This window comes from Anser anser (genome assembly GCF_964211835.1).
Source record: "Anser anser genome assembly, chromosome: 1".
Classification (NCBI taxonomy): Eukaryota; Metazoa; Chordata; class Aves; order Anseriformes; family Anatidae; genus Anser; species Anser anser.
Window position 1 is genome coordinate 211,688,710 of NC_139720.1, and position 21,790 is coordinate 211,710,499.

General features: G+C 50.7%; 1 protein-coding gene across 3 annotated transcripts in view; it reads left to right on the forward strand.

Annotated features, from left to right (window-relative positions):
• Positions 1-366: 366 nt before the first annotated feature.
• Positions 367-21,790, forward strand: part of LOC310894231 (glycerophosphodiester phosphodiesterase domain-containing protein 5-like) — a 40,634-nt gene continuing 19,210 nt past the window's right edge. For 2 of the 3 annotated variants that reach the window (XM_083824095.1, XM_083824097.1), the window contains exons 1-4: positions 367-587; positions 13,127-13,335; positions 14,075-14,178; positions 15,038-15,131. In XM_083824095.1, the coding sequence (XP_083680221.1) occupies positions 13,153-13,335; positions 14,075-14,178; positions 15,038-15,131 (381 nt within the window). In that variant the 5' untranslated portion in view covers positions 367-587; positions 13,127-13,152. Of the gene's footprint in view, positions 588-11,247; positions 13,336-14,074; positions 14,179-15,037; positions 15,132-21,790 lie in introns of those variants that run through there. The other variant, XM_083824096.1, reaches the window with a different exon arrangement.

The following is a 21,790-nucleotide window of genomic DNA, read 5'->3' on the forward strand; positions in this document are numbered from 1 at the left end:
AAATAAAATAAAATAAAATAAAATAAAATAAAATAAAATAAAATAAAATAAAATAAAATAAAATAAAATAAGCACTGTTTGCATCTGGGGCTGCTCAGAAATTGTGTGCTACAGTTTCATGCCCCGGGCTCATGGCTGCAGGAGATGCTTTCCAGGAGGAAGCTTGTTAGTTTTAATTCTGAAGATCAGCGATGTCTTGCCCAAATCGCCTTTGGGATATCTCCTCGAATCCCAACCTGCGGACACATAATTCTGCCAGGGCAGCGTTTCAACACCAGCCTCTCACATTCTGGGTGGGCAGGGCGTGGGACGGATCAAACCCGGCTTCACCCACGAGTCCCCAGCTCCTCCAGGAGCCATGCCCCCATCCCATGATGGGATTTTAATTTTCCCAGCCTCGGGGGCTGAATTTATGAAGCCTCACGTGGCCCCTCCTACGGTGGGAGGGACGGCTCCGGCAGCCTCCCTAACACTGGGTGTCACACAGCGGTGCCACCATTCGGGTCCTGAGTGTCACGAGCAGAGGACACAGCGATCCAAGAGCAGCAGAAAGCAAAAAATAACCCCTCCATGTGCGTCCCGGCGAGGTGAGTTACCTCCAACGTCCTCGTGCTAAAGATTCCCCCCACCTATGTGAAATGCATACCTCCTTGCCCGTTCCTGCCTGCCCTAAAAGTTAGCTTTGCGAGGGGGAAGGTGGATTTTTAGGACTTTTCTTGTATTCTTCGGAGTTTTGAGAGTGTTGGTTGGCGTCCGACAGCGGGGTGATTGTCGCAGCTGCTGCCTGGGTGGCAGAGAAACAAAGCCCGAAAAGCAGGAGGATGGGGAGAAGAGGGAACAAAAGGGGATTATTTGCAAATGGGGGTGTTCCCGGTGACTTCTTGGAGAGAAAAAGGAGTTTAGGAGTCCGGCTTCACTCTGGCACCCCTGCCAGAGAAGTTTGCCGTCACCTGTTGAGGGGAGGAAGGGGAGCTGGGGAGAGACGTGAGCGGTGGGTGGCCGGTGGGGCTGCTGGAGCCGGGGGCTGGTGGGAGGGAGCTGGCGGCTGAGCATTTGTAATGCCTCGGATAAAGGGCTGTTTCCATAGCAAACGGGAGAAAGGAGCCTCTCTTTCTTTCCGCGAGCTTGCCCGGCGTGTGAACAGGGAGGTCGTCCCGGGAGCAAATAACCCGTGAAAGGGCAAACATCTGGGAAGAGCTGCAAATCATCGAGACCTGGTAGGGATGGCTGGAAGGGGGCAAAGGCTCTCGGGTCTGCCACCCGCTGCGAGCCAGCTCGGATGGGAGACCTCTTCCCTTCCCCAGGCTGGGTGCCCTGGCGCAGGGCTGCGTGCTGGTGTAAATCAGGAGCAGCTCGGTTAGCTGGTGTCAACGCGGGGACCAATTGGGGTTGGATAACGCAGATTTCATCTGGCTGGAGGTCCAGAGGGTGTACATCACCCTCTCTTCCCTCCTACTTTTTCTTTGGGAATCCAGGTCTCCCAAGGGAGTCTCTCTCTGGACTTATTCTCTGGCACATGACACCAGGTGGAAGGGTAAAGGAGAAGGGAAATAATTTCCTACAGCTGCTCAAAGAGTTTAGCTGCATTTAACAAAAGAAAATGCAGAATGTGCTGTGGGACCAGCTGGATTTTAACTGAAAAAATGCTCCGCATGCGAAGGGAGCCAAAGCTGCCTCTTTGCAACTTTGCAATTGAAATGTTTAAAAGGTGTGCAGGGTTTCCAGGGCGACCTGGAAACTTTGCGGAGAAATAGAAAGCTGGGTTTCACAGCCGGTCCCGTGGCTTTCTTACCACAGAATCACAGAATATGGCATGGCATTGGACCGAGGAGGTGACTGGATGGTGTCTTTTGGGCTTGAGGTGTCATTAGGGGTGATGAAAAAGCAGCTCTTTAATCTTGGTGATCACTTGCTGCGGGACTGCGTGTGTCTTAGGAAGTTCCTCTGTGCAAATAGTTGATGTATGGTGGTGTTTAGTGTGATAAAATAACAGCCAAGACACACAAGAAGCATTATTTCTCTACATTTGTAGCTTTGGGGCAATGAGGCTTTGTTTGCTTGCTGTGCAAGAACCCAGAAGCTTCAGAAAAATATTTGTAATAATTGTGTGCAAGCGGCTTCTGAAGGCATCACCCATCAGCTGAGGTGCCCTAACCCGGCACATGGGCTCCTGCATCCTCCCCACGTGGAGCAAATCCTGCCTAAGTGACCTCTTGGTGGCTTGGGACAGGAGGGTCTTGGACTATTTCAGAGAAGAGTGGATAGGATAAGAAGTTGGGAAGATCCTTTGGGCTCCAGATCCCACAGGAAGGGAGGCAACGGATGGAGCAGCTCGGAGAGGATGCCTGCGGTGGGCTTCACACCAGGCTGAGCATGGGCTCGGCTCGGACACCCTGTGCAGGGGAGCAGAGGAGGCTGCCCGAAGGAGGAACACCTCTGCAGGCAGGACACGGCACGGGAACAGCTCGAAGCACTGCCGTGTGCCTGCATGCTCGAGCTGGAGCCTCGCTGCTTGCGTAGACCTGTTGTGGAGCCAGTCCCTTCCTTACCCTCCCGCCTCATTTCCTCCCTTCTCAAAACTAACTGCAAAAAGCAATCCCTCATCCCTCCCGCCTCCATCTGCTCTAATTAAGCTGGAGGCCCCTGGAAGGTGTTCAGCCCCCCGTGGTACCGAGCTGCTGCGACTACCTCGGGTCCATCCCCTGCCGCTGCACGATTTTGCAGCCGCTCTTAATCACAGGACTTATTTTGGAAGGTCTCCAGAGTCTGAGAACTAAAAGCCACTTTAGAAAAGAAGGGGAGGGGGGAGGAATTGGCAGGAGCAATGGCTTTTTAAAAGGCTACTTATTTCTTAAGATGTACTTGCTACTGATTAACCTTTGCTCCGTGATTGCTTTAATTGATTCATGCCTTAAAGCGGTCTGAGAGGTTCTGTGGGGTCAGTGCTCTCCGAAGTGCTCCATTTCCCTGAAAACTTCTTAAAGCTTCTTGCTTAGGCAAATCCCAATTTGGGCGTGAAATGCAGGTGAACGGCTCTGATCCATTTTCCTTCCCCCAAACTACACAACCAGTGCTTTACCTCTCCCTTCCCTCGCCTTCTGCCAGGCTGTGCCTGTGTTACTGTGTTATGGTGACTGTTGGTTTGGGGATGTTTTGGGGCCATTCCACAAGAATGAGGCACTACAGCATTGGGAACTACCGCATTCAATCAGCCTGTTGAGCTTCTGTGGTCCCCGTGCAGCCTGTTGACCTTCTGTGGTCCCCGTGACTGCTTCCTTTAACCATGCATGGAGAAATCCTGCATTTCTTCCTACTGCAGCGGGGACAGACCCAGAGCAAAGGCAGGGTTTCCAGGCAGCAATGGGCTTTGGTGCCCAAGGGCCATACTTAAATCGAGGCAACCTGGGAGGCCCAAGAAATGGTGCTTGGGTTTTTGGGTTGGAGTGATGAATGTCCTTACGTCTTGGGCTGGATTCATGCCCTGGCACTCTGGCTGTGTTCATCCAACCTGTTCAAGATGCCTGCTCTTGGATGGGTTGAGTTGTACCCATTCCTCTTCACTCCTTGTAACCACTCAAACACGGAGGAGATGGGTCCTAGAGGAATTAAAACAGAGGAATTGAAACACCCACCACAGACTCTACGGCTAAATAAATTACCCTCTTCTGATCTGTTGGGATGTGAGCGCTGCTGGGTGTTGACCCAGCAGAGCCAACCATACCCTAGGTCCTGAGGTTGTCCATCGGGGTCCTGCACGCTGGTTTTCTGCACGAGGTGGTGCCCATGCGATGAAAACCACCATGCACCTGCCTTGCTGAGCAGGCCCTGGAGATTTTCACGATGGGTGAAAAAGAAATGAGCTGTGAAGTCGTCATCTGCTGCTTTCACCGTGCTTTCAGCACGCCCTTGCCCCATGGAAAATGGCACAGGGAATGAGTGCTGATGGAGATGTTCATGAGGGGGAAAAGGAGGCTCTGGGTGATGGCTCCACCACACTGGGAGGCTGGAGTCAGGATGGGGATCTTGGGCGTGGATCTTGAGTGTCAGGCCATCCTTTCCCTAAATCCATGCAAAACTTTCCTGCGATGACTTATGCAGAAACGCGTAGCACTGGGGGTGCGCTGGGAACAGCGGGGCGGCATTGTTACGGGGTAAAAACGGGCCAGCCCTGATGCATATGGATGCTGCGGATAGCTGAATAGAGAAACCTCCGGCCGACGGCGTGGAAAGCGTCCCTTCCTCCCCTCCTTGCAGGGCTGTTTTGCTCCAAACCCTGAACTTTAACACAGGCAGCCCGCGGGAGGGCCGGCGCTGGGGGCTTCGGGCGGTGACCGTCCAGGGCCCCCGTCCTTTGTCCTGGCTGAATAGGGCTCTGCAGAGCCGCCGGCGGAGGTATGTGATCTGCAGACCTCTTTTCTTCTCCCCCTTTTGGCCGACTGACAAAGTCTTCCCTTGGAGATGGCGCTGGCGGCATTGCGCTGCCCTCAGCAGGGCTGGGGGGGCCGGCGGGGGTCCCCCACGCTGTGTCCCCATCTCATCATCTCCCCTGAGCAGTAGGGCACAAAGAGCCGCTTAGGAATTCCCAGGAGCAGAGTGGGAGCCGAGCCAGGATGTGCTGAACTGCACAAAGTGGGATTTATCTTCAAAGGAATGTTTCCCCCCTTTTCTGAGCACCATTTTTAATTTTTTATTTTTTTTTTGGCTTCCAAGGGATTTATTCCTCCTCCTTCCCCAGCCCTTTTTTCTTCGCTGTGGCCACTTTTCAAGGGTGCCAGAGTCTTCTTGGAGAGCTGGGGGCCACCCAGGGGCACAGCCCCAGGCTGAGCTCCACGTGTGACCTGAGACCGTGCTGAGCACAGCCCCATGCCCTGCACCACCTGCAAAGTTGCCATGAGCCAGGTGAGGACAAAACCCTCCTGGTGACCACGCCGAAATGTGGGGAGCAGCTTCCTCTCAAACCAGTCGCTTTGAGTTTCAGGCTTGTTTTCAGGCTTGACTTGTAGGTAGGATCTCCCCAGTGCTCCCCATTCACTCTTGGCATGACCAAAATGACATGTGGACACGGACATCTCATAGAATCACAGCATCATTAGGGCTGGAAAAGCCCTCCAAGATCATCTGGTCCAACCATCCCCCTACCACCAATGTCACCCACCAAACCGTGTCCCTGATCTCGGGGCTGTCGGCTGCCTTGTGACTGGGGCCGACATCTGGCTTCAACCACCTCCTTGTGCTCACAGCTGGAAGCTCACAGTTCCCGACCCTTTTGGGGGCTAATTTCTGCCTTTGCCCACCTGTAGTGCCCAGAGGAGGGAATCCAGCTCCCCCAGAAGACTGGACATCCATATAACGGACATGCTGAGCAATGTGGGGCTGTAGCCCAAGCTCATGGGTTACAAATCAGCTGTATGAAGGCTCTCAGGGTAAAAAACAGAAGAAAGGAACTGCTGATGGCCCAGCAATGGGGCCAGAGCTACCTGTGTGCCACCCCACATGTGGTGGGGCAATGCCATGGCTGTTCCAGGGTGTTTTGGGGGGCTGGCCACCATGGTGGCTAGTGGCCTGAAGAGGCAGGGCAGGTGAAGACACCGTGAACGGCTGCCCAGGGAGTGCCCTCTGGTTCTAGGAGGGATGAGTCTCATGTAGGGAGGCTCGAAGCCCACCCCAAGCTCTGGTCTAGCAGGTAATAACCTTCATAATATCCTTTTACCCCAAATTTAGTGCTGTGCAGTGCATCACATCTCTAGGGATATGCAGCATGGCACCACAGGAAAAAAAACAAGCCTTGCTTCTGCATTAATGGAGCTTTAATGCCACACGGCATTTCCCTCTTCACTTTAAGCAAGCAAATATCTCCTGTCCCAGCCGGGACATCCCGCCTCATCTGCTGCTGCTCCAGCATCGCGTGCGAGACGCTGGCTGCTCAGCGGGGGATTTCTCAACCCTTCAGCTTTCTCGTGGGCGTTAATGAAACGAGCCTGAAAGGGAAGTTTGGGAAGCGATGCGATCCTGGGGCTCGTTGCAAGTGGAGCCCTTTAACACCCCGATATCTGGCAGCCCTGGTGTGCAGATCTGGGCTCTCCGGGGGCATTACCCCTGGTTCTGCACCTACATAGTCCCACCTTGTTTCCAGACCTTATAATTCATCTTCTAGGAGAAAGAAAGAGCCATGTCCTATGAGTGAATGTCGACCTTTTATTTTATTTTACTTGAGTTTTCTGATGTTTTTCAGGCCCTTCCATGGCTGAACTGGACCCTCTCCACATTTTAGCTCATGACAAATTACAGGAAAGAGACACCACAGCATAAAAACCTGCTACGTTTGGGTCAACACTTGATGTCAGAGTTTAGGACTTTATTATTCTCAGCCAGAATTTTCTCTCCCCCATTTCTCCCCTTGGCCCTGGAGCATCCCCTCCCTGGAGGAACGAGCCCCAGGGCAGGGGTCGGTGCAGCTTCTGCCCACTCCTCCTCTTGTCCCCCCATGATGGAGGGGCTGAAGCTTCAGTCCTTGGGGTCCTGGAGACCTGAGACTGGCATGGGCTGAAGGCTGGGGGTGGCCTTCACTCGAGTGGTGCGGTGGAAGTTTCTGGAAGGACAGTTGGGGCTGGTGGAACCTTCCGTGAGGAGGGTTGGGGCGGGCAGGACTTCCCAGAAGGACAGCGGGGTGAGCTGGGTGGACCTTGCTGAAAGGTAGGTGGGCTGGAACCTCTCTACAAGCAACTGGCAGGCAAAAATAATTCAAACCCCGACCCGACGGGACAGCTATGCTGGGATTTACCTCCTGTTCCCCCTCAAAGGAAAATTTCTGTAGATGAAAGCATCCCCATACGTGCCAGTCCTACACCTTTGCTCCTCGAAGATGGAGGGACTGGGGCAGCAGGCGAACCTCTGCAGACCCAAAACCATGCGGCCCTTTTGGGAAGTCTCCGTGTAACGAGGGACGGCTCCAGCCAAAAGTCCAGCCAATGCTGTGGCACTTGGCAAGTCTTTCTCCACCCCTTCTTTTTCTTCTTCCTTTTATTTTTATTTTTATGTCAAGCCACTAAGCTACTATTCATTGCCTTTATTCTAAACACTCATTTTGCTCCTAGCAGGAAAGAGGGAAAAATCTATTGTAGTGCTGTGAGGCCCTTTGACAAACACGACAATTTCCCCTTGCCTGTTTCAACACAAAACTGAAAGCATTTGCACAAAATCCATCGCACATGCTCTGAGGCTTGGCCAATAATTTCCTAGGCACGCATTCGCTGAGGCAGCCCGCAAAGTGCTTTGAAGATGAAGAAAAACAGCTGTGATTTGTGATGATGATGATTAGGATTAGACGAGGGTTCTGCAAGAGGTTGTGGATAATGAGTCAACCCCGGGGGCTGGGGACAAACTTGGTCAAAACATGAGAGCGTACTGTGAGAGTTTCTTGAAGTGAAGGGAGACCAAACAATTTTTGGGGAAAGGAGAGGATTAAAAAAAAGTAATTTGGGCTAAAACGTGGTTCAACTTTTAAGTGTTCATTCCTATGATGAGCCCTCTGAAATAAAGGCAGGGATTAAGGTACCTTTTCTGCTCCAGACTCTCATGGACGATGCCTGGCTTTGCTCTGAGGTGAGCCCATCACCATCGGAGTGATGTCTGCTTCTCCACGCAGGGATATGTGCAGAAGCCTGGGGCTGGCAGTGGTGTTTCCAAAACCGTACCGATCATCCTCATCAATTGGGGTTCCTGTAGGGCTTGTCAAGTTGACCCCCACCTCCACCCCAAAATATATGGTTGGTTGCCTTGGAAAATCCATTTGCCTGCATCCTCAGATGAATCCTGGTCTAACCAGCCAGTGTGGCTCGTGTTGAGCACAGCTCACGCTGGATGGCCGACCTTTGAGCCTCAGCACCGACTCCTCTGTAAGTCCCTCTGCAACCCGAAGAGATGCAAAGCTTCATCTGTATTTTCAGGTTCATTTGTCTGAAGCAGGCGTGATTATTTATGACCGTTCAAACTGCGGAGGCATATTGCAAAACACGGGACATTAACCTTGCTGGAAACCTCCCCAGAGCTCTGAGAGCCACAGCCACTGCATGCTGGAGGTGTACAACAGCACACAAAATGAAACGAGTATTGTTCCTGCAGCCACGGGAGCACTTATTCCTCATTAACCCCTTCTCTTTCCATGTTCATTCATTATTTTCTGGGGTAAGCCCCAGCATTTCTGTGTGCTGAGGGCTGTCATCTGCCTCAAACCAACAGCTAATCAGTCCTCAGGGCTACTTTGCACATACTCGAGTCGAGCTGCACATCCTCCCTGGGATCCCACGCAGAAGCAAGGCATAATTAGGGCTAATAAAGAAGCTGTTGAATGTCTTGCTGATAAATTATAATTATCACCTGCCAGGGAAAGGAAAGGATGTATATCCCGTATCACAGGGAGGTGTTGACTAGTCTTGTTTCATATCAACCTTCTTCCTTCCCTGTGTCAAACCTCTTGTGTGCTCTGAAAAGAAAGTGAAGGCTGATGGCAGTGGAACAAGAGGAAACCAAGGCTGTGATCCAGATCCTCGGGCACACTGTGGGCTGGAAATGCAGGTTTAAGGGAGGCTCTTTGCTGAGTTTTCTGGCTGGTGGCAAGGTCTGTGTGCAGCTCGTGGGGACGGTGACCAACCAGCACCATGTCTGGATGTTGATTTTTCTCCTTCCGATTCTCCTTCTGAAGATTCCCAGGTGGAGGGGCAGGGTGTGATGTCCCCAGAGAGCAGAGGGATGGCACTGGGGGTCCCTGTGCCAGGCGACTTCAGTGGCATCTCCACCATCAAGCGAAGGAGCTGCAGGCGCTGGGAAGGCTCAGCCTTGGCACAGGGTTTACTTTCTCTCCAAATTCTGTCCAAATCCCTTAGAAATGGCATGGGCAAAGCAGGGATCACCCCTACCTGCTGCCTGCATCAGGCTTCACAAGGCATCATGATGCTGAGGAGAAAGCATGGACTTCAAAGCCTCAAGGAGAAAGCTATAGGTGATGCCAGGTTTGGCTTCTGTACCTGTTTACCACTCAGAAGATGAGTTCCCCAGCTCTAAGCATCAAATGATAATAATAATAACAATAATAAGGCAAGGATCCTCTCCTTGCTCGTGCACTTGCCTCTCCAGCCAGCTCTGCTTGCACTACCTTCTGCATCCAGGCTTTGCAGCTGAATGTATTTCCCAATTTTTTCTCCAGCTCATTTCTCCACCACCCCCCGGGCTAGTTCTCATGCTTTTCCTCCCTCTCTGTCGAGCAGTGGGAAATGAGCAGCCCCGCTCAAATGCCTGCAATTATGGGGACTCTTATCTGTGAGCAAACAGTCTCTGTTTGCAAAGGAAAGACCTGAGGTCTCTTGGGATTATGGAGCTGGAAAACATGTGTTACTGCTGTCATGGCTCACTTGCTGAAGCCCTAAACTTTGCTCTCCTGCTGATGCATGTTTTCCTGCTTGCTCTTTGCTCCCATGGCTTTCCCAGTGAATGGATTTGGGGTATGCTGTCCCCTTTTTCCAGCCATTTACTTTTGCCTGGTGGAGCTGGGGAGGGGTTGCAGGCAGCCTCCAAGTTTTAGGAGCACTCTGCTTCAAATCTAGACCAAGCACTGTGAGGTCTCTTGCTGTGTCCTAACAATGGCTGAACTGCTCCAGATCCTCGTGTGGCCCTCCTGTCTTTTGGACTCTGCACCCACCATATGCTGCAATGTTCTTTGCCCCTTTATCCCAGTTGCTGGGCCCAGAAGCTGGGATATTATCTTTGTTGGGATCAGGTGCTAGTGAATTCAAAGGCTTCAGTGCTTGATGTGGTCTGAGGCATTGCAGTTTCGGCCATACCTTGGGAGAGATGTTTCTGTGGCTTCTGAACGCCCCAGTGCAGCTGTAACAGCAGGCTGGAAATTTGGGAGCAAGGATGAGGTTGTGGGATGGAGGGTCATGGAGAAAGCGAAGGGCGGAAGAGGTGTAAGGAAGCTTGCATTAAATTAAACATTATCTGAGGACACAGAGAAAGAGAAGGACGGGGAGGCTGAGGATTTGAACCCATTTGGAGCTGAGAGGGACATTTCTGCCTGCCCTTGTGTGAAAGGCCTGGTTTTCCTTATCCCTATCAACCCTTTCCTTTGAATTTACACATGAATGCCTTCTTTATTCAATATCTCAAGCATCTCCTGTGCTTTGCTCCCCAGTGGACCCAGCAGTCCCTTGCAGCCGTGGGGCTCCAAGTCTCCCATTTGCTTTTCCAGTGTGAGCCCCGCATGCCCAGTGGGAGCAGGAGCAGCTGTGGGGCAAGTCATGATCTGGGGCTTGGCAGGGCACGTTCAGCTTTGGCTGAAAGCTTTCTGCTCCCACCAGCTGTGATATAATGGCTTTATTGGCATCCCTGGTCTCTAACCTCCGGCAGCCTCTTGTACTTCTGGATGGGGCTGGCAGGTCACTGCAAGGTCTTCTGTGCATTGCTGTTTCTCTTTTGGGCAGGATAGGATTTCAGCCGCAGGAGCTCTCATCCCCTAGTCAGCCCATGCTGGAGAGGAAGAATGGTAGAGGATGATTGAGGATGATGGGCTCCTTCTTATAAACAGCTCTGAAGATGTTTCCTGGGTTGCAGATGTTCCTCGGTGCAGAATTTGCAAACTGAGATTCCGAAACTTCAGCTTTCTAAGTGTCATTTCCCAAAAGGATGACAAGCAGTGGGTGCCAGGGTCCCCTGAGGACATTATCTGGGGTCCCAGGGCTCAGCCGTGAGACAAGATGAACCCTCTGAGCACCAAGGGCTCTGAGGTCTGCATGTGGACATCCCAAACCCACCTCATGCTGCCAGGAAGTGGATGCTCAAGAGGATTTCTTGGTTTGTTTGGCTGTGGTTAAGACTGAAGCTCTCTTAAAGGCAGCTACGTGAATGTTTCCCATTATGTGAGATGTTGTGCTTACCCGTTCCAAAAGCTCCAGCGAGACGGCAGTCATCCAAACAGTTGTGAAATACGTAACAGAGGAAACATTTACTCTCCTCTCTAGATCCATCAAGATCAGGTCGTGAAGTGGTGGGCTTAAACTGTTAGACATGAGGCCAGGCACTGAAAAAAAACTGTTAATGGTAGAGCAAATTCAGACAGGATTAGCCTGTCTTGGGAGCTGGTGGTATCTCCATCACCTGCCCTTTTTATGAGAGAGCTAGTCTAACATCTCGACTAACATCCAGATTTAACATCCCGCCAGCCAGATGGGGAGGACAATGTGCTGAGGTCTCTGCCATCTGTTTTCCTGTCAAATCCCGTACGCTGATAGATAAATACTGATGTGTGAGCCTCGTGTCTCCATTAAGAATGCAATAGCAAATTTCATGGTGCTCTGACAGCAAAGCTGCTGGTTTTGAACCAGTGTCTTCATTGCTATTGCTGGAGGGAAAGGATGAAGCATTAAATCAAGGGCTGGGGAAAAAAACGATGCTGTGCTTCACTGATGGGGAAAATCATGGTCTAGGGATCCTACTAGAAGGTAACAAATACTGCACCCGCATGGCACATGTAAACCTTCTGGTAAGAGCTCTGAAGGTTCAAACGTATTCCGAAGACACAGCTGGGGCAATTTGGCAATCGCTGGGCTTATGCCAGGTATATTTTAGTCCAGGTGACTAGGACAGCAGGATCAAATGTCATCTACACCACTCACCGGTGGCACAGAGCCCACAAACCCTCTGTGCTGGGTTACTCAAGAGCAGGCTCACCATGTCGCCATGTGAGAGCAGCATCAATTTTTTACCAGGGGGTGACCTCCTGCTGCCTCCGGATCTGATGCTGGTGAACTGAGTGTCGTGGATGGGCAAACACCTCTGTCTCAGGAAGGCATTCAGGGCATGGCACACGCGGGCACTTCTTGGTTAGGAGCAGCCTGATCTGACAACTCTTGTGCTTCATTTCCATCCCCTCTCCTTTGCAACCCAGCTGCTGTTAGGCTGGGAACATATAGCAGGAAATACATGAGGAGAGCATCATTTCCGTTTTAACTTGCATCTTGTTTTATTTGTGCCTTCTGCAAACTGATCGTAGGGCTGGATTTTTGGGGTTGTTTTTATGTAGTGTCAATTTGCAAGCTGTTATCCATTCATTTCTGCAAAGAAACGCAGGACTTGGAGTTGTTTGCAAACTATTTACATGTACATTTTACCCACGTGTGTAGTGCAGCAATCTGTTCATTTTTGCTCTTAAATTACTGTTATTACATCAGATAAATTAAGGGGATTGGACTCCTGAGCTGGGACTTTGCAGCAGATATGCCTGCATCTGAACATGACCGGTATGGACTCAGGGGCACTATGGCACTCGGAGAGCATCTCAGGCTATCTCTGTTCTCCAAAGAAGCGATGGATAGCGGTGCCTGTTCGTCTGCCAACACAGGACTATTTTTCCTTAATGTTTCCTTGTGGTCTCGATAGTGCCCTGCTGGGCAAATTGCTCTTTGCTGGCACAACCCCTGTGCTGTTTGCTTCACTGCTAACACCGGCTGCAATTTACCACCGGAGTCTTTGTTTAAAGTCCCGATTATGAACAGATCTCCCATGTGTGCATCTTTACAGCTGTTCTTTCTGGCCTTCCAACACGCTGCCAGTAGAGCTCTTTGAGTCAGGAAATAGTTTTTCCATCAGGGATCGGTCTCTGCAGCGCTGCAGTTTTTCTGGGATAAGAGGGCTGTGTCCTGGGAGAGTTTTGGTCCCTTTCCTACCTGAACTACTTAAACTGGTAAGGGGTTGCAGAGAGGTCACAGCGATATTGAGCTAATTCCCATGGCTAAGTTCATCTCAGGTTCATCTGACATTATTTGGGAATCTGCATGGAGGGCTAAAGTTAATGATTTCCTTTCCCAGAGCTCCCTGTAGAGTCAAAGGGAGGCAGAGGTTCCCTCAGAGGTGATGCAGAGCACCAAAGTTATAACCACTGACCACTCAGGGGACTTGCAATGACCGTACTTTTCTTCTAGACATCTCTCTCAGGGGTATAAAGTTAGGTGGGGTGTCCTCAGCCACCTTACCTGCTGGTCTCTGCATCCTCTTGGGAACAATTCCTCTCCTTCTGACACAAAAAGCTTACCCCGAAGGCAAGGAGACTCACATCAATCTTGTGACCTCATTTCAGGAGGAAGATGAGATAAAGCTCTTCAGATGGAGGCCAGTTCCACCAGCCTCAAGAGGATCAAGTTTGGGAAGCTGAAGGTAGTACGTCGGCACTTGCTGCAGAGGTACGAGCACCAGCCCTTCATCTCCTGCCTGGCGGGTTTCTACAGCTGCCGGTGGAAGCGGTACCAACGCAGAAGGACCGAGCCTGGGAAATGCTGCTGCAAGACGGTAAATTAGCTCAGAATCAGCAAAGACATTCATTTCTGCACTGGGAAAAGTCAGTCCAAGCTGAGAAGCAGTTGATGCTGTGGGTCAAAGGCCTGACCTCCCTTAGAGCCCAGCGCGGTCTCTTGGTGTCCTAGATGGCAGCTCCTGGGGCTGGAGGGCTTGCTGTGCTTCTCTGGCAGGCTCAGTTTGTCTGTGCCACCATGGAGAGAGTGTCCCCGTGTGGCTGGTGGTGTGGGGCAGCTGCGGGTCCCTGTGGTGCCAGCCCTGGTCCAGCAGGGCCACCCCGAGCAGGGGGCCCAGCCCCACGTCCAGGCGGCTGCTGGAGATCCCCAAGGAGGAGCCCCCAGCCCCTCTCTGGGCAGCCTGTGCCAGGGCTCCGGCACCCGCCCAGCCCAGCAGTGCTTCCTGAGGGGCAGAGGGCACCTCCTGGGCTCCAGGCTGGGCCCGGGGCCTCTGGGCCTGGCCCCGGGCACCCCTGAGCAGAGCCTGGCTCCGGCCTCTCGGCACCTCCCGGCAGTGCTGGTGGCCATGGCTGGCAGCCCCCGGAGCCTCCTCTGCTCCAGGCCCAGCAGCCCCAGCTCTCGCAGCCTCTCCTCGTAGGAGAAGGTTGGCTTCAGAAGGTCCAGCATCAAGCCACGTGTTTCACGGACAGCCTAGAAGCAAGCAGTGTCTGCTGTTTGCTCTGCTTGTTTTGGAGTGAACGAGGCTCTGACCGATTGTCCTTCTTCTCCCTCTCTAGCGGGAATGCGTGTTTTTCCCATTGCTCGTTGGAGCTTTCTGCTTTTCTCTCGTCTTCCTGTACATGTGGGGTGAAGCGAAAAATGACTACAACAACTTTGACTGGTAAGTGCCACGTTTTCCTCCTTTCCCACTCGGGTTTTAATGAGACACCCCAGGTAGGCCGGGCACTTCAGTCACGAGCCAAAGCTTTGGTCCCTTCACATCTTGGTTCTGGCACCCAAAATGAACTCCCAGGGTCTGCAGAGGTGCTGAGGCTCTGCCCTTTGCTTGGCTACGGTGTACAGGTTTAAGTGTGGATTTGTGAGAAAGATAACAACCGCTGTTGCAAAAATGGTGAATGAAAGGGACTAAATGGCTCTTTCCTTCCCTTAGTCTTCTTTTCTTTTTTCCTGTTCCCTCTGAAGAAGCGTAGTGGCTGGCATCAGAGATATTGCAGCAGCTATCTCGGAGCAAAGAGAATTTCATGTTCCCAGTCTGGAGACAGAGAAATAACCAGTGTGGTTTTATGCAAATCCTTTCCTTCTGCACTGTGTAGGTAGCAGTTATGTAAATCTGGCCCCTAGAATTAGATGCCATCCAGATAGCTCAAATACCATGAGAAGGGGAGGTGTAATAATGTTATTCATTGTTATAATATATATATATAATGCTATATATTGTATATATAAATATATAATATAATATAATATAATACAAATATATAATAATAATTATATTATATATGTAATATATAAAATATATATGTAATATATAATAATATATAATAATGTGTAATAATGTTATTCAGGTGTAATAATGTTATTGAGCCTTTGGATAAAAAGGAAAGCTTCCCTCTCTCTCCTTGGGATACGCCTCTGTAGCTCCTCCAGCTTTCTGGCATTTTCTCCTTCAAATATATTTTCCCTGCAGCCCCTGTGCTAATGTGCCACAAATGCTATTATAAGGTTTTATTGCTTTTTAGGTATAACTATGGGAACCTGGGCTTCTGGTTCCTCTGGTCTCTTGTTCTCCTGGTAGTGGCTGCAATCCTGTTCATGTACATCGCGCTGCTGTTGGTAAGTAAGGCTCCTGTTAAGGAGTGAGTTACGGGCCTAGAAAATAAATACAGGGATGGTTTAATGTATCAGACCAAAGTTCAGCCTAGCCCTGACACTTGACAGTAGCTACCTGGGGAGGACTGGGAACACAATGAGCATTTGTGGTACTTTCTCCCACCTGCGGATGAGCATTTTCAACACAGGTGTCTCTGAGCTAGATGTAGGTTCTGTGATTTCCCTCAGTGATTTCCCTTTGGTGAATTTGACCCATTTCTCCACCAACACAAGGAAAGCTGTGCCGGTATTGGTTATGTGGAAGCTGAGTTTTGTTATTTGACAGCAGGGAAGTATGGAGATCTGAGTCTTGTAGTGGTGATGGGTTGTCAAAGTAGACTTATTCCTCTAACCCTGAAGTGTAAAGCTCATGAGAAGAAGGGAAACATTATCACTAAAGCTGCCTTGATTCTCTCTGCCTTGCTGGAGGGCTTGTCTCCAGTTGGAGACCGCAGATGTGGTCACAAAACACTCCTTAAATTTATGCCCAAAGAGGTTTATGTTCCTGAGGTCTTCACTTTTCCAAACTGCATTAAATTTTCCCCACTTTCAGTCTCATTCCTGCTCCAGCTTGCGTTTTGAGATGCCAGGTGCTGGGGCTGACGCTGTGGCTTTGACTCACCTCTGTGACCAAGGCAACTGGCTTTTATCATCAGTTCCTGCTGCTCCTACCCGTTCATTGACGTCTCATCATATAGCCAGCCTGTAAATTGCCCGTGGCAGGGAACCTCTCTTAGCCTTGCTCACGCAGTGCCCAACACAACAGATTTCCAAGGTCCTTTGTCCCTGCTGAAGTACAAATAAATAGTGATTTTATTTCAGTGCTAGCAATAAAATAACAAAGTGAGAAATAGGACAGCTGCTTGGCCATGCTACAAGCAATCAATAGCATTATAAAAGCTGTGGAATAACTTATCTCTAAGTAGGTCAAATAACAATATTTAATTACAAGGATTTTGAGGCGTGCTGGTGGCTGTAGAGCTTAATCTCTGTTATTTAGCTAGGTCTACCTAGCTTTCCTGGTGTTAATGGATCAGTGTGGGTAGTTTGGAGGTTGCAATGTTACTTTGGGCAACTCTGAGCTTTGCCAAAGATGCATGTGCGGTCAGGATCCATTTGCTCCTCACCTTCATGAAGCTGTTAAGTAACCCACCTAAAGTCACTGGGTATTTCTAAGGGCACTTGCCCTTCTTGCTTGCATCATTATGTCCATCGTGCCTAATTTGGCAAGACTCCTGCATGCACTGATGTTAAGTTCTGGGAGGCACAAGGCTGTTCGTGCTCCTGCTATCTCAAAATGTGCAGTGGCTTTCCACAGAGGCAAAAGAAGCAGGGCATGGCTACAGCAAGTCAGGGACCTCCCACCTTGGGGTGCATCAGGCTACTGCTATCCCACCAAAAACATTCATCTCCAGAGGTTCAGCACTCTTGAGCAACCACAGCCAGCTGGCACTTCCCTGAGCACTTCTCCCTCCTACCCAAGTGATGTTCAGGGGGCGTAACACAGCAGAAATACCTTCTGCATTGAGCCACTGGTGGTTCCTGTGATGTGTGACTTCCCTACAAGACTGTTGGTATCACACATCGTAGCTAGACTTAGGTTAAACCATGGTCTGTTCTTCACCAGGTCTTAGGCACACGTAGAAACCCTTTTTGAACCATGGTGGGCTGTGACCATGTTGGCTCCGTGTGAAAACTTGCTTTTGCCTTGTTTCCTAAGAGGCTGGCTGTGCTGCCTGCCTGTTATTTCTCAACAGTTTTTGGCTGAATCAGCCAATTTCAATCACCTGGGACAGACATCCTGACCTGCAGGGACATGGGATGGGGATGTGGAGGAGGGAGGATTCCACGTGTTGCAGGAAGGACCAGAGATCTTCACCCAGGCAATGCTTCCTTGTGATGTTTTGCATCAGCAGCCCAACATGTCAGAAAGCTGAGCACACTGATGCCCTTGCTGGAGCAGAGTTTTTACAGCAAGCAGTGTGGCGTGGTTTTGTTTGTGAGCATCGTAGTCTCTTCCTCCACCTAACTGGGGCCTGGAGGCCTCCTTCCACGTCCTTATTGTGAACCACTGAAGCAAACACTCTTCTGCCCAGCAGCCACCAGTGGCTGAACAAAGTGCTGCACAACAAAGCACTTGCTGTCTGTGCAAAGGCTCTCTCCGCCTGCATGCATCAGTGTAATTTTCTTCAGACAATCAGTTTCAATTAATTTAATTGTTATCACTCCCAAGGCAATCTTCTCATCCCCATTAGAGCTAAAAGGTTAAGCTGCGGGGTCTTGTTGTAGGACAGTTCAGGCTCAGGGGAGAAGAAAAATACTTTCTTGTTCAGTCTTTCAAACACAGAAGATGATATTTGCCTCTCTGCAGTTACACACATTCATTCCAAGGGGTTTTGGGGAGGTAACTCGTGACTGTATAATGTAAAGGGGTTCAGATGTGCTGGGGCCTCTGCATTCATACACTAAGAAGACGACTCAAAATTGTACGTTGGTAGTGAAGTCCAAAGAGTGACCTCAAGCCTTCATCCCTGAGAGACTGGGGTGTCATGGAAGCTCTGAAAGCCTGCATTTTTTTTTTGCCAGAAAGTGAATGTAGAAACCTGGCTTGTGCTGTCAAGCCCCCATTGCAGTGAATCCCAGGGTATGTGTAGGAGCAGTTTGGAGGAGCCAGACCTGCTGGTGGTGGTTGTCCTTTGGCCTGAAGAAGTCTTGCTGTAGGTGGAACCGTGTGAGACACTGCTAAACACAGCTGCTCTCCATGGAAGAGCAGATCAGACAGGTCCTGAGGCAGCTTTTGAGGAGCCAGAGCACACAGAGGACAGATCTTGTCCACATCACATCATCTCACCGGTCCATCAAGACGTGTTCTCCTCCAGTGACCAGTGGAGCAACTGCAAGAGTTCCTGCTTCACCATCCGAGGATGAAAATTGGTGATTATTCTTCTTGTAAGCTGGTAATGAGCTGTTACCTCTATCCATAAAAACGAGCTTTTCCTCCAATGGCATCCCCAAATATGCTGCATCTTTTGTAGGAAAGTTACACAGGAGTAGCAGGGGAGAGTCTAGTTGAGCACGGCCTCTGAAGTAGGCGTTTGGATGCACCTTAGGCAAGGACCAAGTCTTCGTAACATTGCTTGCCGAAAAGGGGAGATTTTTAAAGTGTCTTTTCCCTTCATTTTTCTAAAATGGCTTATTTAAATGTGCCTGGTTTAAGATCTTCAGCAGTAATTCAGTTCTCCGTGAACTGCTCCCGCGGTTACTCATCATGTCCTAGGTGCAGGATTCAATTGAAGGAGGCTGACATGTGTCCTGGTTCCAGTTAGGACAGAGTTAAGTAGCTCATAGTAGCTGGTAGGGTGCTATGTTTTGGATTAGGATGAGAAGAGTGCTGATAACATGCTGATGTTTTAATTGTTGCAGAGCAGTGTTTACACCAGGCCAAGGACTTTTCGGCTTCTTGCTCTGTCCTGCCAGCGAGCAGGCTGGGGGTGCAGCAGGAGCTGGGAGGGGACAGACCCAGGACAGCTGACCCAAACTGGCCAAAGGGGTATTCCATACCATCTGACGTCATGCTAAACAATATATAGGGGTGGCTGGCCGGGGTGGGGGGGGCCGGCTGCTCGGGGATAGGCTGGGCATCGGTCAGCGGGTGGTGAGCAATTGCATTGTGCATCACTTGTTTTCTTACACATTATTATTGTTAATACTATTACCATTATCACTATTATTATTATTATTGTTATTATTATTTTCCTGTCTTAATAAACTGTCTTTATCTCAACTCACCGGCTTCACTTTCCCGTTTCTCTCCCCCCATCCCAGAGAGGGAGGGGGGAGGGTGAGCGAACGGCTGTGTGGTGTTTAGCTGCCAGCCGGGTTAAACCACAACAGTCCTTTTTGGCGCCCAACGTGGGGCCCGAAGGGTTGAGATATCGACAAATCTGACCAGAGTGTGTTAAACTAAAATTGGTATAAGTATTGGACCTGCTTAATAGTTGCTAGTCACGATGTTGATTGCCTTAATCTCCAGTCTGCTGTACCTGTATTCCAAATTGAGTTTTATGGTGCGTTACTTTCTGTATGTGCTCCCTGTTGCACTGTTTATCCTTTCCGGGCCCTGGTTTAAGATTGTTATGGTACTGTGCGGTGTAGCAATGGCTTATGAAATGATGAAATATCTGGTCACGACTCTAACCTGGTATTTGTACTCAGCACTGACGTCGACTCTATACTTTGGAACCCATATCTCGGAAACTATTAGCAATTACACCTATTGCCTGTTTTCGTTAGGGAGCCAATCTGTGAAGGGGACAGGGGAAGACATGTTTCCCTACCTGTTCACTCTCCCTTTCTCCTTCACCACCACCCTCTTATCCCCCGAGTTAGTTACGGTGGTTCTCCGAGATGTTGAATATCCTTGGGATACTCAGACCAGCCTGCTCTTGTTGTTATGTCTCCTGAATGCGCTTCAGACTTTGTGGAGGGTTAAACAACTACTCAGGAATCTCATCCGGAGATCTGTCTTGAGGCGGGATAGTTGCGAGTGGCAGGGAGTGTGGGAGGATATGGGCAGGTTTCTAGAGCAGTGGTCACCTCCAGTGTTTTGGACATTCACCCCTGAACAACTGCAAAATCCTAAAAAGCTGGCAGAATGCTTGAAAAAAAGGTGTCATGACTCTGGCAGTTCCAAAGTGACACAAATCACTGTAGCGTGCTGGGGTCTGGCTTGTGCCTATCGAGCTGCAATTGATGCTACTAGCAACCTAGCTCCAGCTCCTGCAGCCGCTCCAGCTGCAGCTCCTGCAGCCGCTCCAGCTCCAGCTCCTGCAGCCGCTCCAGCTCCTGCAGCCGCTCCAGCTCCAGCTCCTGCAGCCGCTCCAGCTCCAGCTCCTGCAGCTGCTCCAGCTCCAGCTCCTGCAGCCGCTCCAGTTCCAGCTCCTGCAGCCACTCCAGTTCCAGCTCCTGCAGCCACTCCAGCTCCAGCTCCTGCAGCCGCTCCAGCTCCTGCAGCTACTCCAGCTCCAGCTCCTGCAGCCGCTCCAGCTCCTGCAGCCGCTCCAGCTCCAGCTCCTGCAGCCGCTCCAGCTCCAGCTCCTGCAGCCGTTCCGGCTCCTGCAGCTGCTCCAGCTCCAGCTCCTGCAGCCGTTCCGGCTCCTGCAGCCGCTCCAGCTCCAGCTCCTGCAGCCGTTCCGGCTCCTGCAGCTGCTCCAGCTCCAGCTCCTGCAGCCGTTCCGGCTCCTGCAGCCGCTCCAGCTCCAGCTCCTGCAGCCGCTCCAGCTCCAGCCCCTGCAGCCGCTCCAGCTCCAGCCCCTGCAGCCGCTCCAGCTCCTGCAGCTGCCCCAGCTCGTGCAGCTGCTCCCACTCCTGTGTCTGGGTCAGAGAAACGAGCTGTAGCAGTGCAAGTTGACCCCGCAGAGGGTATTCCAACCCCTGTGGCAGACCCTGTGTCTGGGTCAGAGAAACGAGCTGTAGCAGTGCAAGTTGCCCCTGTAGACAAGGTGAAAAAATGGTATAGAGGCTCAGGTCGTTCAAAACGCAGACAGTCTTCTGCTAAGTCTGGGCGTAGTGAAGACGAGGCTGGGCCATCAAAGGTGCAGGAGACTGAAGATGAGGATGAGGATGGCGAAAAATCAACAGTAACTACCCGGACTCCATACCAGCCATCAAAGGTGCAGGAGACTGAAGATGAGGATGAGGATGTCGGAAAATCAACAGTAACTACCCGGACTCTACACCGGCCATCAAAGGTGCAGAAGACTGAAGATGAGGATGAGGATGTCGAAAAATCAACAGTAATTACCCGGACTCTATACCAGCGTGAGCTACGAGATGTGCGAAAAGATTTTGGTCGCTGTATAGGCGAGCAGCTTGTCACCTGGCTGCTCCGGTGCTGGGACACGGGAGCCAATTATGTGGAATTGGAGGGCAAGGAAGCCAGGCGGCTGGGATCCCTTGCTAGGGACGCATGCATTGACAAAGCAATTGGAGATGGAGCACAATCTCGCAGCCTCTGGAGGCGTCTCCTGTCAGCTGTGAAGGAAAGGTATCTCTTCAAGGAAGAACTTGTATGTTTACCAAGCAAATGGACCACCATGGAGAAGGGAATTCAGTACCTGAGGGAATTGGCCGTACGGGAAGTAATTTATAAGGACCTAGACGACGCACAAACATCCGCAGATCCAGATGCAGTCCGGTGTACACTACCCATGTGGCGGAAGTTTGTACAGAGTGCCCCATCATCATATGCCGGCTCATTGGCAATACTAGCCTGGAAAACGGAGGAGAATCCCACAGTGAATGAAGTGACTAAAATACTCCGGCAGTACGAAGGAAATCTCTCCTCTTCCCTAAAGGCCTGTGTCTCAGCTGTGGAGAAACTCTCTGAAGAGGTCCACCAACTTAAAGAGAATTTATCTTCCCCTCCACCTGAACGAACCAGTGTCCACCAGCTAAAAGAGAATGCTTTAGAGAAACTTTCTGAAAAGATCCACCAACTTGAAGAAAGATTATCTTCCCCTTCACCTGAACGAACCAGTGTCCACCAGCTAAAAGAGAATGCTTTGGAGAAACTTTCTGAAAAGATCCACCAACTTGAAGAAAGATTATCTTCCCCTTCACCT